General features: G+C 42.5%; 1 protein-coding gene across 5 annotated transcripts in view; it reads right to left on the bottom strand.

Moving 5' to 3' along the window:
- Nucleotides 1-832: 832 nt before the first annotated feature.
- The window catches only part of srfb (serum response factor b), a 24277-nt gene continuing 6418 nt past the window's right edge, over nt 833-18691 (bottom strand). For 2 of the 5 annotated variants that reach the window (XM_034898094.1, XM_034898092.1), the window contains exons 3-8: nt 8334-8571; nt 5936-6100; nt 5544-5654; nt 4870-5067; nt 4667-4743; nt 833-4116 (exon numbers count right to left, since the gene is read on the bottom strand). In XM_034898094.1, the coding sequence (XP_034753985.1) occupies nt 4021-4116; nt 4667-4743; nt 4870-5067; nt 5544-5654; nt 5936-6100; nt 8334-8571 (885 nt within the window). In that variant the 3' untranslated portion in view covers nt 833-4020. Of the gene's footprint in view, nt 4117-4641; nt 4744-4869; nt 5068-5543; nt 5655-5935; nt 6101-8333; nt 8572-18691 lie in introns of all 5 variants that reach the window. The other 3 variants (XM_034898093.1, XM_034898095.1, XM_034898096.1) reach the window with 3 other exon arrangements.

Raw genomic sequence — 18691 nt, 5'->3', positions numbered from 1 at the left:
CCAGTCATGTAAGGACTGACTTAGCAGATGTTATTTACTTTATTTGTTTTCCCCGTCTTTCCTAAGTGTGTCTTGAAATGTTTGCGCTCCTCAAAGCTCACCTATCGATCACCGTCACCCAAAGACCTCACCATACATCACATTTTGTCTATGAAATGGTGAATTTTGCAAATGATGTGAATTTGCACACAGACCTCATTGCATTGCACTTGTTACATAATTCAAGTTTACGCGTTCTTTTTTCATTAGATGGCTTTTAGACGATGTCTAGTTGGCTTTTGTGGGACGAGACGTGTTTTTGATTCCACGTTAGTTGTGTTCCCTGGGACTCAGTGTTGCATTTCACACACACACACACACACACACACACCCCCCAGTGTTTAATTTGTCCAAGGGGATACTGTGTTGTCGTTTTTTATAACATTAATGATTTTCAATAATTAGTGTTTTTTATTAATGGGATGCAGAGAATCAGGCCTCTTGATTTTATTGAACAGGGTCTTAAGGGCATCGGTAGCGTAGCTTACAGCAGAGGTTCCCAGTCTGTACTAGCATTATCATGGCTAATTGGTAGTGTACAGTATGGATGTAAGTCATGAACCGTTCAACCAAGGTGGTATTTGAACCCCCTGAGATAGTTTTTTGTTGTTATCCAGAAATTCATTACGAAAGCAAGCCAAGTAAAAAAGAAAAAAACAACTTTGTAACAAATAAATGATCTGAATGTTTTTTAATCATCTCATTAAATTTATCTCGAGGCCCTTTGCAAGAGTCCAGACCTCCTATTTGGAAAGCTTTGCCTAACAATATCTAAGCTCTCGTGGTATCTCAGGAGGTGTTGTGTTGCGTTTACTGGCAGTATTACCTTTCCATCCTTATCTTGAATGGCGAGGTGCCGTGTATTGTTGGACCGGGTTGTTTAGTTGTATATTGCTCGGTTGCTAACTCAGAACTCACCTCACAGATTGGTGATTGATTACCTAAGACTTTGACGTGATCGAACTCAAGATGCTACTTAATGTAACTTTGGTTGTTGTTATGTTTCCAGGGTGAATGTTTCGGTGATAGGTGCGCGTGATTTACGACGAGTTGAAGTGTGAGTGTTGTGATTTATTGCAGTGTCATTCATTGAAGCCATGAGTCGCTGGTCTGTTGTTCTCTTTATTCCGGTCCCACCTTTATCCCATCACTCAAGCACCTAAGCCACATTATGCAACTGCTTGCATGGAATCACATTTGCACATCGTCTTTCCTCATCCTTGTTCATAATGTAAATATACACAACAAAAAGCTTTTTGTTCTTTTTCAAAATGTTTCATAAACCAAAACAAAAAAATCGAAGATGTATCAGGAGCAACATTTCTATTTTAATGGGAAACTTTTTAAACTTATACTTGTCAAATCATGCACATTTCTTAATCAACTATCTTTCCAACTTGTAATGTATATTTGTATATTGTATGTGTACAATAGCAATAGACATATACTACCTGGTGTAAGTGCATGCTTATACATTATTTTTAATTGTTGAAAGAGGCTCTCTGGCCATCACGATGGTTTTAGCTGTCAGCACTTTGTTTGAAGACACTGACGGGGAGACATGATGCCTTACTTCACTGTGGATATGTGAGGGGTTTCTCCTTAACTACCGTTTGTTGTGATATAATTATGCTAATCTCTTGTTGCATCGCCTTTGTTTGGTTTGTAAATGATGTAATGGACTCTGTATAGTCATAATCTGATGCCAAGTGATTGATTTCATTGTCAGCTGAGACCGATCACTGTATCATGTTGCATTTCTTTAATTGCTGCTTTCGTCTCTTGTGAATGGGACAAGTCTCCTTCTTCTTTCATCTTAGTTAGGCCAGTCTGAGTTCTGTGGTTGTGCATCACTGAAACATTAAGAGGTGCATGCTCGCTCTTCCTGCCGCCTCCCAATGCCTTGCTGAGTTATTTTTTCTAAGTGATGCGGTCTCTGAGGCATTGGCTCATTTATTCCTATTTAGCGGTCTTCATTTCAACAATGCAGTTATATAAAAGGTTTCATTCAGGACAATATGGTTTAACATGCTCCGTCCCAATAAAAATAAAGTCCTTGTGGTCATTCTTTCAACGGTTCCTAGTTTCACCATGTTTTTATTACAAAATGTCTGTACAACAAAACAAAAATACACACAACCATTTTTCTTAATGACAAGGTGAAAACCACAAATTCTCTTCAACAATTGCCTTTTAAAATACTATTTCTGAAAAACCACCAGATAATATCAGGGGATTGAATGTCTTTAACCTGTAAATTTCCTTCACAAACAAGCCTGCAGGATGACATGACAATGTACAAGAGGAGAGAACGCCAAGCGTGAAAATGACCTCTCCTGCCAGTGAATAACTGAACAGCAGTCATCATGGGTCTGTCTAATTCTCTTTGGCTTCAAGCCAGCATGCTCAGTCATCCTGCTAATTCTGTAGAAATGAGTCAAAAAATCTCTGGGCACAGCAGAGGATTGTATGAAAGTCCAAAGTCATGTGAGGTGGTCTGGAAAGAAGTAAATCCTACATTTCTCTTGCCTAGCAGTGATTTAGAAACCAGCCATGAAAAAGAGGCACTATGGCGCAGAAAGAAGGCTCTCAGTCTAATAACTCATTCTTAATGATTGCTGAGGTACGCGCTGAGATTGCAGTCAGCTAGGGTCAAAAGTACTTCCAAGAAGTATATTAACATTTTTTTTAAGCACCTGAAGTCACTTCCTTCATAAGAGATCCTTGTTTGTACAAAAATATTTCTCCTCATCACTATTGTAATACTACAGCGTTGAGACTGCTCTGACTGACAAAGCAAATGCTTCCTTAGATATAGGGTCACATAATTAAAGGTCTGCACTCAAGTGGAGACAATGGATCATCTTTTAGATGTTCATGTTTTTATCTGACAACCTGTTTGTTGGCATTTATAAATAAGTGAACAAACTATTCTACTCACTTCAAGGATCTTATATTTGTGTAAGAGTTAAAAATGACAGAATAGTATTTAAATGTGTGTTAACACAGATGTAAATAATAAAAGTTGAGCTAAGTGAAACGTCCACCCGATTAGTCATCAGGTTCCAAACTAAGAAAGTACCAGATCCTCACATGCAACACTGATGCTGAACGATGTCGGCAGCACTGAAACCTTCCCAGCTAAAGTAAAGATGTTAACAGTAAATCAGATCTTGTGTTTTACACGATGCGACCCAGATACTTGATCCTACAACTGTCCCAATCAAAATATGTAGAAAAACATCCAGCGTTCCTTCTCCATCTTGTAGTGAAAACTCCCAACAGCATGACAGTATATCAACATATGGTGGTATATTAAATTCATTTACATATACGTATGTAAATCATTTCTTTATGCAAATCATTTTTATGTACATACAAAACCACTACGTAAAAAACAACTACATGCCGTTGCACAAACTAAACCAGGCTAAAAATACAAGTTGTTAAAAAAAAAAAAAAACTGTACATTTTCAAATGTCTCTTTTAAGTCAATAAGCGTCTCCCGCCCATTTACAAACCCCAGATATGCGCGTGCACACACACACGCGTTTGTGCACAAGTTGCTCACACTGGAACATTCAGACAAACAAATGTCTCTTTGGCTGGTGTGAAGCTGTGGCACCTCGCAGTGTGTGTGTACATTTAATTACACATTTTCAAACAAAAACACGCACGCACAAAAAACATAAAATAAAATAACACCATCTAACGGCATAGAAAATAGGTTCCGATGAAGGATGTCGTGATATTTTTCCTATGCATTTGCGAATATATATATATATATTTATATACCAAAACATATTGTATACTGTTAAGGGTCATCCACACATATGCCCTTGATCGTGTGTGTATATATGTCATTTAAAGTCACATTCAGAAGTGTAATGTGAATCGCTGTAGGAAGGCATCAATAAATAGAGATGTATGTGAGTCCGTCTGTCTCCCTGGGTCTGCATGTCAAACAGCTCCAGCCGTCTGTCAGTCACTCTTTGAGTTCTGTGCTGCGTCTAGGTTGACCACCTGGAGCTCCGTCAGGTTACTGCTGCTGCCGCTCGACTGCTGGCCAATCACCATCTGGAACAAGACACGGCTACGTCAGGAGACGGTACAACAGACAGCCAATCGCAAGTCATCACATCACACAACTGCACACACCGCCCAGTGCAGATGGAAACCTTGCTACACTACATGCTGTTTGTCATGGAGTAAATGCTGCAACAGAGCGGATGTTTTCTGTAGATGTCCGAAATCTGATTCTGTCAATTGCAATTTCAACTTTAGAATAGATGAATTTTTCACAAGAGTGCACCAAATATAACCTTAAAAGGATTTTTCCATTAAATACCTAAACATTCTAAACCCATTTACAGAAATAAACTGACTACATTTTTCTCCATTAACACTGGACATTAAAGTTTAGATCCCATGCAGTGCTACGGTGGTGTTTCGTTAGGTCTACTGCATGTGTACTGTGCTGCTCCGGGTAAAACAAGCTGCCCCCTGCGGTAACCCTGCGGCTGCTGTGTGCCGGTGCTCTGTTAGGATGCATTAGTGTGGTAACGTGGCATGCTGGTTGCATAGGGAATATGAGAGTTTCACTTGTAAAATGCAGATCTTGCCGTACTGGGTGTAGCTGCACCGCAGAGACGGGGATCTGCACCGTGCCTTGAGGCGCTGTGAGGAACACCTGAGGGACGGCACCTGGGGGGAGATACAACAACATGGTTTTTCATCGGTAAACTCTAGCATTACGTTTATGTGGAATGATGCACAAATTACAAATGAATCCAAATCTGTCAGCCAGTCCAAAAGTGTGTGTTGTCTCACCGGAGTCCTGGCCCTGTGCGTGGGACACCTGCATGGTCGACGTGCCCTGGGAGAAGGCGTTGAGCACAGCCAGCCCCCCGTCAGTCATCCCCGGCGTGGAGGCGTACATCACTGTGTGCGGGCTGGGGTACATCATGTGACCCGCAACAGACGTTGGCACTGACGAGGTGACGATGGTTGCTGGGAGACTCACCGTCGCTGGACAGCGAGCAGGGGAGGAGGAGGGAGAGAAAGCAAATGTCACACTGAGGGCAAGAGGTGTGTACAAACGTTGGCCAGCAGATGGGGCTTAACATCTATCTAAATCCAGCCGCTAACCGCTAACCCCCCCCCCCCCCCCCCCCCCCCCCCCCCCCCCTTCTTCTGCAGTGTGTAGTATCACAATAATCTGCTAATGCTGTCAGCCACACCGTGGGAGAGCAACACACCAGAGGAGCCCATTCCCACTCGTTGATATGCTGTATATTAGCATTTTTTGGGCCAAACTAAAATTCAAATTCTGATGTGAAAAGTGAAAATAAATTCCATAATGTCATCAAAACACTAGATGCATTATGGATACTGCACTTGACGTTTTCTGGTAAACCTTTTTGGCCAATTGGAGCTGGTTCACTATGAAAACCTGATCCACACAGGCCAACGGCGTCTTTCTTCAGAGAGGGGATTTGACCTACCGGTGGAGTTTGTGGACGTGTGGCAGATGTCAAGGCTGCTGTCGCTGTTGGAGGTGGACTGGGTGCTGTGGTGTACCGTGATAGCCTGGAGCTGCTGGGGAACCCCTGCTCCTGGAGACACATACAGCCACTACAGTAAGACACCCAACGTCCCACACAGGGAGTAGCGGTAGTTGCAGTACGAGCATGGGGACCGTAGCAGGGGGGGTAGCACTGGCAGTAGAATTAGCTCAGACAGAAGAAGTTGCCGTGGAAGTAGCAATAGAAATCCCCATCATTAGTTGCCTGATTATTAGCCATTGCAGCAGAGGAAGCATTAGCATTAGTACTAGCTTTATGATGATATGATTCAGATTAGTATTAGCAAGCAGAGTTGTGGCAGAGCAGGTCACCTGTGAGGGAGACAGCAGCAGGGAAGCGGAAGACAGCCTGCTGTCCCTGCTGTGACTGCGAGGCGGCAGCCAGGGTCTGACCATGCTGCCCCTGCAGGGCCAGGGAGTGCTGCTGCAGCTGGCTCAGAGGAATGGTGGGGGTGCCGGGGGGGAGAGGAGTGCCTGCTGGAGGGGCACAAACACACAGAGGGGGATCAGAAAGGAAAAAGGAAAGGAGAGCTTGGAAAAGTACATCATTGTTCATATATACCCCACTTCAATTGGGGTCACTAGGCTCCCAATGTCTTTCTTTAAAGCTTTAGTGCGTAGTTTCTGTCCCCCCCATGAGGGAGTCTAAGTAATGACAACAAAACCGCCGGCGTGTCCACATGATAAAAGCCTTCCAGCCACATGTGTCTGGACATAGCCATACTGAGCAATACAGAGAGAGTGAAAGTCTTAATTAGCGTTGTAGCAACTCATTTGGGAATGGCTTGACTGTAACAGACGTTTATTAATATCAAAAGGTTACCAACTAAAGTTGTAATGAAATGTTTCATAGAATTTTTTTCAGATAACTGGATTGATAACATGACTCCTGCTCAACAAAGCAAGCAGCAATATGAGTGATTTTAGTTTAAGTTACAAACACAACTGGGACCCACTTCCAAACCATCGCTCCATAGCTACCAGTGGTCACAAACTCCCACACACAGGGTACCTTTAAGTCGGGGTTACATTAAACATAACATTAACATAAATTAAAAAGGTAAATGTCAGTAAAAGTAAGGCAAATGTTCAATAACACATACATGGCTGCCAAGTTAAGTGACATTTACTGTATGACTGTATCGTAAGTGGTATGAGTGGGTTTGCTGTCACATTGACATTTCAGTCTTTTCAAATGTTGCATGATTTGTTTCAATGTTGTATTTTCTAAGTTGTTTTCCTTTAACAAATGGCAGATATTTCTCATTTCAGAACATAGACTCCGGAGTTCCACCCTCACATTTGGTCCCAGGCTCCATAAACAGTTGCTGCAGCAGGGCGGGCAGGCCCGTTCAAGCTGTCAGCCGAGGAGGTTTTAGTGTGGGAGGGGGTGTTGTTCCACCTGGCACTGCCGCTATGTGCCAGACAGGTGGTGCAGAGGAGAGAGGGACGGAGCTGGAGGGTGAGGGGGAGGGTGGAGAAGAGCAAGGGTGACAGTGAAGGTTGTAGAAGGAGGAGAAAGATTGAGAAAGAGAAGGAGGGGGGGGGGGGGCATCATGTGTCTGTTTAGCCGTGGTGGAGCGCAGACAACAACAACACACTGCAACAACTAGTTGGTAAAAATACAACGCTGGGCATTGCGCCTGTTTGGATTCACTGTTGCAACACAGACTCGTATCGTCTTCACGACAACAACAGCAGCAGCAGCAGTAGTATTATAATATAGTGAAATTCAAAATCGCAACAACAGTTCTCAGAGTCTTTGGGGGAATCGTGACCTCTGGGAATCCCCGGGATCCACTTTTGATGCCCTGGTATTTCCCAGCACATCCACCATGAAAAGGAAGTGTAATTAATAATTACTGGAAGAGAGACAATTTAAAAACACTTTAGGGATCCCTAAATCAGAGCCTGCTGCCCCATAGTCCCCATCGAGTTGGTGCAGTACAGATCCCTTGGGTCACAAAGCTCCGGCTCCGCAAAGTACGGCTAAATAATGATTTCAGCACAAACCACTGATCCGTGATTGAATATTCATGACTAATTATGTGCCGTGTTCATCCTTCCTTATTGCCCAGTCTATTGTGTCCCGCTCACCTAATTATTCCTGTCCCCAAGTGACAATGAAAGGCAAGGCCAGTCGCCAATAGACGTGGCTTTCCTGGAAACTGAAGGCTTTGTAAAACCTGAGGCCGCTGAGTGTTGATGACGGATATGAAGGGCTGTTGTGTGATGCAAACAGCTCAGAGAGAGAGAGTAGAGAGTAGAGAGAGAGTAGAGAGTAGAGAGTAGAGAGAGAGAGAGAGAGAGGCCCGACCACTCTCGAGACGGCTGCAATCACGGCACACTGCCATTCAAATTCTAATCAGCTAGACAACACAGTGGCATTAACAAAACATGAAGGCCTGCGCAATTGTCAATTCAATTCAAAAGGATGAGGTTAAGACAAACAAACCGAAAAGAAAACAATTCAGAATTGTAACAGAGCTCTCATGTGGAGATAGGTCCGGGCACCGAGCGGAATACTCAGAGTATCGAGAAATGATTTCTTTATTTAAAGGTGGGAATTAAAAGTTTTGTGTTTAAAGTATTTGTGTTGATGTTGAAATGGTTTACAAGGAACCGGCATTGAAACTGAAGTATCAAAATTGGCCCCGGATCACAAGATTTTGAACGCTGCCCCGCCCTAGGTAAAGACTCCCTTACATACCAGGCATGAAAGTGAAGCCCCCGGGCAGCTGCATGACTCCTGAGGCGCCGGCGGTCTTGAGGACGGTGCCGTTGGCGCTGATGTTGCCGCTGGCCGAGACGGGCGCCAGGTAGTTGGTGATGGGAAACGAAGGTCCGCTGCTCACCTGCATGGTGGTGGAGGTGGTGGGTACGGTGCACTGGGCGCTGCTGGTGCTGCCTGGTAGGCTAGCTACCGTGAACGTGGGTTTCAGTGTATCCTGTGGGAGACAGCAGACACGGTGATTAGGAAGACAGAGGACGATCACTGGATTCTTCAAGGAAGGAGGGGTATGTTGGGTCATTGATTTAATATGTCCCTACCATAAACGTAGGTACTCGTAAGAAAGTAAAAAAAAAAGAAATTGTGAAAATCAGCTACCGAGATATCCCGTTTTAGAGTATCAAGCTCCAAACCATTGTGTCCTCCAATTCCCATGATGCAACTCTATGGTGTCTTTTGTTATGCTTGCTGTGACCGACGAATGCCAACATCTTTCAATAAGAAGAGAAAACCCTATTGATCACAAGGGACATTGTTGTGAAGCAGTACAAAGTGGCAGCGAATGCAAATAAACAAAAAAAGCCAGCAATGTAAACAGTCAAAACAATAATCTCCACATCTACAGTTTATAACACCGTCCGTTACAAACGGGAAGCAAAGTCAGAGATAACCCTGATGAAATCAGTTGCTAGACTAGTCCAACTGATAGACTAGTACGCTCTACTCCGCTAATTCCATTTATCCCTGTGAACACAAAAGCAACATCACAAGAGTTTCACATGAGAACACCTAAAACACCATTAATGGAGCTTTTCCCATTTAGGGCATGAGGCTTTAATACTCTACTTAACGGACAAAGGCCAAATGACATAAACAAGGGAGAGAAACTGGTAGAGGCTGGGACCCCTCTAATTGCATCCATATGTAAAAATATTAGCAGGGAGCGTTTTTCTCAACAATTTCCTTCTTAAGTCTAAAAAGACAAAAACAAAGTTGCATTTCAGTTGGAGGAAAATGTGTTGTCGGTGGTTATCACTGAATGTAGGACGGTGACTCAAAACTTGTTGGGAAACATACCAAATCCTACTCTATCGAACTTCTAATCTAATTATAAAGGAAGAAGTGTGTGTGTGTGTGTGTGTGTGTGTAAGTAATACCTAGAGAACCAGTCACTTGGTGCATTTTGATCATGCAACACGTTCAATACAAATACATTTTGAATACCAGCGGGGGGGGGGGGGGGGGGGGGGGGCTTCACAGCTCTGCTGGATTGACTCGATAAGGTCACCCGTCTGACTCCTGCGGTTTTAACTTTGTTTTTGTTTGGAGCGGCCACTCACACACGCGGCAAACTGATGGACTAAATTTAAAAAAACGTCCTGCTCAGCTAAGGTCTGGAAAAAGAACTCAGTTCACAAAAACAAGGAAATAACAAGTACCTAATAACAAAGGATCTAATTACTGATGTACCTGGCAAAAAAAATTGTCACCATATTTTGTATGCATCTGTCCAAGCATCTCCTGTAACCGGGGGACACATCCCTCTGTACGCACCCCTATTCTCACCAGACACACCGCCGTGAAAGGGCCAGAGGAAAAGCAGTCCTGGAACAACACCACTAGAACACCAATAGAGTGCTTTAAAAAATTTAAAAGGTAAGAATTTTTTTTTGTGTCTTTACTTTCACAAGACAGATGAAGACATGAGAGAGGGGAATGACGTGCAGCAAAGGGCCGCAGGTTGGATTTGAACCCACGGCCGCTGAGTCGAGGAGTAATCCTCTACAGCGGGGCTCGAAAGTTTGGTCAACCCAGGTAAAAATTTGTATTAATGTGCATAAAGAAGCCAAGAAATGATGGAGAAGACATTTGTATAATGTCTCAAAAAGATTTTATTTCCATCATTTGCAGAGTTAATACCTCATACTTCCCCCTTTGGCAAGTATCACAGCTTGGAAACGCTTCTTGGAGCCAGCCAAGAGTCTTTCAATTCGTGTTTGAGGTATCTTTTCCCGTTCTTCCTTCCAAAAGTCTTCCAGTTCTTTGAGGTTTCTGGGCTGTCTGTCCCTCACTGCTCTTTTAAGGTCTATCCATAGATTTTTAATTATGTTGAGATCAGGAGATTGTGAAGGCCATGGCCAAACCTTCAGTTTACGCCTCTTGATGTAATCCACCGTGGATATTGAGGTGTGTTTAGGATCATTATCCATTTGTAGAAGCCATCCTCTCTTTAACTTCAGCTTTTTAACAGATGGCATCAAGTTAGCGTCCAAAATTTGCTGAAATTTTATTGAATCCGTTTTTCCTTCTACTCGTGAAATGTTCCCTGTGCCACTGGCTGCAATACAATCCCAAAGCATGATTGACCCCCCCCCCATGCTTAACAGTTGGACAGAGGTTCTTTTCATTAAATTCTGTGCCCTTTCTCTGCAAACGCACCTTTGCTCATTCTGACCCTCATTGTTCCAGAGAACTTGTTCCCACAATGCATCAGGCTTGTCTATATGTTCAACTGCAAAATTCAAACGCTGATTTTTGTGGTGAGGACATAGAAGAGGGTTTTCTTCTGTTCCTGATGACTAACATTTCTTAATTACATTCCGAACAGAAGACATTGGCATCTGAAAACGCTTTGCTATCTTCTTGTAGCCTTCTCCTGCTTTGTGAGCGTCAACTATTTTCAGTTTTCTAGACAACTGCTTAGAAGAACCCATGGTGCTGATGGTTGGGGCAAGGTCAGATGAGTCTGGGCATTTGAAACCATAAGATTGACATCACCTGATCTTTCCAGAAGATGATTGAGAACAATCCATGACGCTGTCAGGTCTCAGCTTTCCAAAGGGGGAGTGCATGCTAGAAACTGGATGACTTTTGCAGAAAGAAGTTTCTGTCATTTGATGCCTTTTGGAGATTTTTTCCATCTTTTCTTGGCTTCTTTATGCACATTAAAACTATTTTTCACCTGGGGTGCCCAAACATTTGAGGCCCACTGCTAGAGCCCAAACGATAAAGAATTAAGGCTGATACCGATACAAATATTTAGTCATTTAGAAATTCAAAGTATTTAAAAAAATAAAAAAAATACAGAAACATGTAACAAAATTTTGTAGTTAGTTTTGTATTTGTAGTTATTTATGAGTTCTCACTAAAATAATATTATTGTTTTATTGTCACAACAGAACAGAGGAACATCAAAACATATTAAAGTTCTGATGAATAAAATGTATAAAAATACAAACTTAAGATATGAAACTTAGTCATTTGGGAAAAAAATAATAAATCAGTGTTGCTAACAGCAACAGGAGTGTAGAGCGCCACTCAAAACATGGTTAACATGGTATGTAACATACGCTGCAGTACGACTTGCCTGAACGGGTACTCACAAATAATATATATCCATGCGGTTACTAATGTGCCAGCAAAGGGGCGGTTTCACCAAAACATGACATGAAGCAGGGCCAGGGTGTGTGCATGGTCAGAATCAGCGGTGGAGGAAGTATTTAGATCTTTTACGCCAGTAAACAAGTCCTATGACACCACTGGTGAGAATGTTTGTGGGTGCAGGCGAACACACACACACATATACACTTATTAGGGATTGAACATCTTTTATTCCCAGAAATAGTCTTGTCCAAACATTACCAGGGGATTCAGCTATGTCATGGCAGGTGTATTGCTGAAGACCCAATGAAGTGAAGTGTAGACTGAAACGTTGTTTGGTTGAGCGGTTGTCGAGAAAGCAGCAATACTGGCGGCCAAGCAATCAGCACGTTCTGAACAGGCACTGCACTAGTAATACTGTACCTAATGCCCAAGAGAGAAAGGGATATACAAGTTATACTTGAATATTACAGCATTGTCCACCTATCCTCTGTACCTGCTTATTTTGCAATAAGATACGATCACTGCTTAATCCAAGTCTATTGAAGAAAAAAAAAAAAATATATATATATATATATATATATATATATTTTGTTGAGTTACTATGACAACTAACTGACCATGTACCATGACCTCTCTGTACACTTTGTGTAGAATCAAGCAAGTGAGATGCACACATAAACTTCAGATCAACGGAGGTGAGACTACAGCAGTATCACAGCTAATGTGAACGACACTGAACAGCAGAGCACGAAGGGTTTGTGAGTGGGCTGCATGACAAGAGAAGGGTAGGCGTTAGGCCGGGACTATAAAGCACATCCAAACCCACCATGTCGGTTTCTACGCACTTATACAAAGACTTTATCACTTAAAACTAATGATAGCCGTAATAGCAGAATGGGAATAAGCCTACACATTAAAAAAAAAAGTCATGAATGAGTTTGCATGTTCCTGTGGCTTCAACGTTCGAGGGTTTGATGAAAGACCCATTTTAAATTCTCCTCCACATGTAGCCAAAAAAAATGCAACCGTCTAAATTTGGAGAACACAACCTCTATCCTTTCCAGTCCTCTGTATCCCATAATGCATTGAAAACTCTTAAGTCCCAGACTCGAGTGTAGCCAAGGACCTTTATTGTATGGCATGCCCTATCTTTCTCCTTTCTGCTCTGCTGTGTACCATCTTACACCAGATAACCCCGATGACAAGGTCAGGGTTATCTGGGCTTGAGCTTCGACACTTTACGTACTTAAGCAAAATGTTACAACTCGCACTAGAAACCTCTGTACCATTGAATTTGGAAAACTAGTTTCCCATTCAGTCGTATTTACAATTCAACTTCTACAACTTGAAAACCATTAGTTTTTAACTCTGAGGCTAGACTGTATTATTTGTGCAGGCTCAGCCTAGACTCTAGTCCTCTGAAGGACAGACCTTTGGGAAGATGCAGCCTCAGAATTGTGACAAAGCGTTAGTGCCACAGAGGCAAAGCACTCGACACAGTGCAGCAGTATAACAAATGAGGTGAATGAAAAAGGCTTATTATATAGAAACACCACCACGTGTCCCTCAACACACAGGCTTACAATGAGCAAGCAAGTAAACGAGACAGGCAGCATCCGATAGGCTTATATGTTGAATAAAAGGGACTTACAGTATCAATACCAGAAAGGTAGTGCAGAAGCAGGCTTAGCCAGCTTCTCTTAGCAAAGCACTATTGATTTTTATATGTGACTGATTACATGGGTGAGAGGTGCACGATCCAGAACGGACTCAACTGATAAGACCTTCCAACCACAAACCACCATTTAAACTCTTGAGTGGAGCTACTGTAAGGATTGACTCCCAGTCTTCAGCCACATCCCAGTCTTAAGTCTGGATATCAAAAATAGTCTGCCAGTGCGGCTTTACAAAGACTAAACCAAAGTTTTAGTTTTTTAATTCGATGACAAAAAAATAAATATATAAAATCAGGGGATTGATCAAGGGTGTCACCATTAAGTTGACTCTTCTGGCCCTCACGCCCCACAGGTGGCTAAGCAGTTGTTGTCGTCTTATACAAGCTGCTCAGAATCAACAAGAGTATAGAAAACCAAAAACTACAAGGAGCTGAGCAGTTAGTCGTCTCGTTCAGATTCAGGCCCCGCCGAGGGGCTCTGACAGTCCAAGGTCCTTTACCTCTTTGGTTAAACAGCAGCTGGAAAGCCAAAGAGGGAGGGCCTCACAGCGGACTCGTAGTTGTTCTGCCCTTTCAACCAAGAAGGAAAACTGAATAAAGTTTCACCAACATCCCTTTACTGAATCGGGCCGGTCCTTCATCACAAAGCGATGGCTGACAAGCAGACTGTGACTCAGCCGTCAGCAGGTCTTCATTCTCCCAGGAGACTTTCCAATTTTGGTTGAAGTAATCTTGTAAGTCTACAAAACTCAACAAGATGAATGAGAATAACTCAGTGTACACTGGTGTAGGGGGTAACATATAACTCATGACAACAAGTAAAAGAGGAAGAGGATGGCAGTAAATGCAGAACCAAAGTCAAGCCAAACAATAGAGACTGAACATAAATTACATTGAGAAAATTCAGTGTTTGGATCATCACAGGCGTGTGGTAGCATGTAGCACTCAGCCACAGTAGCAGCAGAGTATGTATGTCTGTGGGCGGCAGGCGAAGCCGAGTCAGACCTGTGTGAGGGGTTAGGGGACAGCGGACAGGATAGGGGCTAGAGTACAAACAGCTGAAGGTACAGACAGCTGGTGGTAACCTTAGCACGTCGGAGGGGGAATTAACCCTTTCCAGGCCAGCTGAGGCAGCAGGAGGCTCCTCGAAAAGACAGAACTTTTAAATAGTTGTCAGCATTAGGACTGTAAGAGAACGACTGAATTCCTGTAACGGACGGAGATGCTGCACCAGAACACAACGACATGGCTCACTACAAACGGACGAGGCCACTTTGTTCCAGCTTTTCCATTAGGGGTGTGCAATAAAAAAAAAGAAAAAAAAAAAGATTGATGCATTTATTTATTTTTGTTTTGTAATGGCATGTATACTATCACATGTGAAAAGTAACTACATTTTACATACAGGGAACTCAATTTTTTACTTGAGAAATGGTGTTTGAATTTAACCTTGAGGCTAAAAATTGATATTGAATCGTGACATTTTCTGAATTGTGCACCCCCATTTGCCATACTACACTGTTCCATGGAGAATTAAATGGCGGCTCTTGCTTTCCTGTCACACGTCTACTCAGATCTACCCAGGAAAGAGTTTTGCTTAAAATAAAAAAGGTAAAAAACTGATTAATCATCCAGGTTTGAACCTATGTGGTAATCTAAAAGGTCTCGTCAAACTGCCAACATCTCTGTGACCTACATAGCAAGCTTCCACTGACCTACTGCTTTGTTTGACCACCTCCTGGCCAGTCTATAAACAGCGCTGGCTTTTAGTTCAGAGTCACGGCAGCGCATAGTAAACATAGGCCACAGTAGTGTAATCCATTCCTTCATAAAAGAAATCATTTCCTCCCTAAGTCCATGTCCTGCTCCTTTTAATACAATCCTACACACCAATACATCATATCATCTGCATCAGTAAAAATTAGCCCTGTCGCTGTAATATTGTAATATACTTGAAGTCTGAAACTGAGACACACACGACAATTAGTCAACTGGTTATTAATCTACAGTCGTTTAGAGCATAAACACCAAAAAAAAAACTTTACCTTCTTAATTGTGGAGGATTTGCAGTTTTCCTCTGCCTCGTTATATAAAACTATATTTTGGGGTTTTGTCAGACAAAACAAGCAACTTGAGGACGTTGCCTTGGTTTCTGAGAGGCTGTTATGGATCTTTGCCACTTTGACATTTTATCAAACATTAAATTGATTAAAAATTATTATAATGAATTTTGTCTTTAGTTGCAGCCCTAGAATATTACATTGTAATATACACTATATCTTTATACTTGTTTGATATTCTGAATTAACAATAGTAAAGCTCTGCATCAGCCTGAAAGGAAATGGTAAAGAGGTTTTTCACAAAACCTGATTTAAATTCCTTTAAATTGTATCAGAGATTCTGGTGTTCAAATCAACCTAATTATACTGCTATCCTCGCTTTAAAAACATGGCAACAAATGGAGGGCTGAGTCGTCTGGAATAAGCAATGAATCCTCTGGACTCAAGAGTGCACAGCCACGGAGGGAACCCTCCATAACATGCCAAGTCATTCATTTATCAAGAGAGGGGCGTTATTTTATCCAGCGACAGAGCTCTCATATACATCCTGCCCCTCCTATGAACAAATGACACATCTTAATATAAAAAGGATCATGGAGATAAAATTCAATAAAAGCAAATCATGAGAAAAAAAAACGGCTAGCTTATTTACACACAAGAATTCTAGGGTTCTTTGGTTTTATTGTCTTCTCTTTAAAAGTCCTTTCAACACCACGTTTTCCAGATTCTGGGCATTTGGAAGGGTTCTATATATGGTGCAAGAATAACAGCCTCCATTGCCCTTTCACATTCACAGACATCATACGAAAGACCCCGTTTTGAAGTAACAGGAAAGGAGAGAGTAATTAAAAAGAGCAGGACACAAATGATTCCCTGTTCATGAGGGATTAATCCTTCCAAATTGAAGGTGACAACTGGCAGGCTCGTTCAGTGTTGGTTGGAGAGCCCATTGTGCAGTTTACTGGTGGCTGGCCCTCGTCTAATCTCCCATTTGCTGGCTCCCATCTCCCCCCTGTCACACTGCCAGCAACATGGAATTTGCAGCTCCATTTGGGACTGCTAAAAAAGGCAAGGCAGCCCAAGTGGAGGAGGTGCAGCCAATGGCGGCTGACCTGTCCAGTTGCTTTCTGTAAAATAAGGGGATGGAAGGGGGAGGGGAGTTTGACACATAACGTTGCTCTCCTCCACTCAAACACAGCTTGCTCTCACTGTCAGAATCCCTCCGACCATACCGCCACCTCTCTCTACATTTAGCCTTAGGAGCAGCCTTGTGATAAGAGTGGATATCTGGGTAAATTAACTTTCCATTATCTCAGGGATTGTCTCTTGTCCCCTACTTCCAGCCACTGCTCTGCCCTTACAACAGCAATTAGACAGGAAGAAAGAAGAAAACGGTAAATACTTTCTCTTTTCAAGTACCGTTGTCCATTTAAGAATGCAAATTCATTATCAAATCAATTTAATTTCTCTGGGGAGACCATTTAAATACACACACACACACACACACACCATGTTAAAGAAAGAGGCAGATCTGTCGCAGCAGGGTGTCAAAAGAGCCACAGAGCACAAAGGAGAAAACAAACATCATAAACATGTCAGCTGTTAGTCTGGACTGTGGTCTCAGTGTGGACGTTTTGCTTGTGACAGTACACGATGTGATCTGTGCTAATGAGCAGAGCAACAAAAAGTCTTCATCAGGATTACAACAGCAATATGGCACGGACAGCGAGATCCCAGGAGGGAGGGAGGGAGGGAGGGGGAGAGAGAGACAGAGAGAGAGAGAGAGAGGAGAGAGAAAAAAAAAGGGAGGAGGATGGGAACACCAGAAGACTGCGATACAGAGAATTCAATACTTAGATGGGTCCTCTGACCAAACATGAGTTGTGGGATTTGCAATCCCCTTTCAAAAATATCCCAAAAACATAAAAACATCTGTACAATATCAAGAAGCAGCCGGAGAAGCCATAACAAGCCAAAAGATCTGATGGAGAGTGCCACAATAATTACAAATATATATGCTCTTTGTGAAGTGTTTTTATGTAATATCTGGTGTAACCACCTTTTCCTCCACCTCTTCTCATTAAACCACTACGTCAGACATTTAGCTTCCCATCAGCCTTCTACAGCCCTGAACCTTCAGCTTTTGGTTTTACAAACTTAATGTGTGCTGTGAGAGCAATAGCAATAGAAAAGCCAGGGTTTGAAACTTAATGTTTTATTATTTTAACCGATTCAACCTTTGGGTATCAATAAAGTTACCATGAACTTGAATACGGATTCTTCCCTGCGTGACTGTTGAAAGTAGATGCCAATCAATGTTTCCAAAATAAAGTCTGTGCTCTTCATTCTGAGATCTCTCACTGCTAGATTATATCTAGCAAGCGTCCAGTGCCAGATTTTAGTTTTGGTGACCCAAGACTCTTCTTTTACTCCCTTTCAAGTATTTAACTTTAACAACCATACAAAACTGTCTAAACTATGACAAAAAGAAGATGTGGTGTGATACGCAGCATGACTTCGATACTATAGGCCGTATCGTGTATTTCTTTACTCATTTTAGTGAATAGTTTAGGAGAAATTGGACATTTTGCCACACTGAAATTCAGAAAGAAAACTGTTTTCTATGTAAAATGACTTGGATTACTGGATTTTTCTTTTAATCCAGGAATATACAAAATCTTTTAGCATAATGTCTACTTCACTTCTAGGTCTTTCTTTGGTTCTCCAAATCGTCCTCCACTTCCCCCACCAGCCATTGCAACTTCAAACTCTGAACTGTTTAGACTAGCTTGGTCTGTATGCATGACTAGCTTGGCCTATATGTATGACATACTACTCTTGATGAATAGTGGCCAGACGCTGCAGAGGTGCACGCAGCGACCACGCAGCATCTCTACTGCACTGAAACAATCCTTTGAAATCAAAGCCTCCGTATCCACCTGCCATGTCCTAAACAACGGAATCGCATTAGGAAAAGTATGTCCCTCTGTGTGTAGTGTTCACATGGCCCATGCTGGTGTGCCACACTCATAATTGCAGCGGGTCACATTGTCACTACCAGCCACCGAAATAAGCGCCACATGATAAAATTATGAAAATTTTGCTTAAATAGTTCCGTTGAGCCCACTCATATCTACATCCATTTCTCCCCACTATATCACTAAATGAGTGGTGGGGGGGTAGGGGGGTTGGTCGGGGGGGGGGGGGGGGGGGGGGGG

This window comes from Etheostoma cragini, chromosome 17 (assembly GCF_013103735.1).
Source record: "Etheostoma cragini isolate CJK2018 chromosome 17, CSU_Ecrag_1.0, whole genome shotgun sequence".
NCBI lineage: Eukaryota > Metazoa > Chordata > Actinopteri > Perciformes > Percidae > Etheostoma > Etheostoma cragini.
The sequence above is the reverse complement of the archived record's forward strand: the minus strand, read 5'-3'. Positions and strand labels throughout refer to the sequence as shown.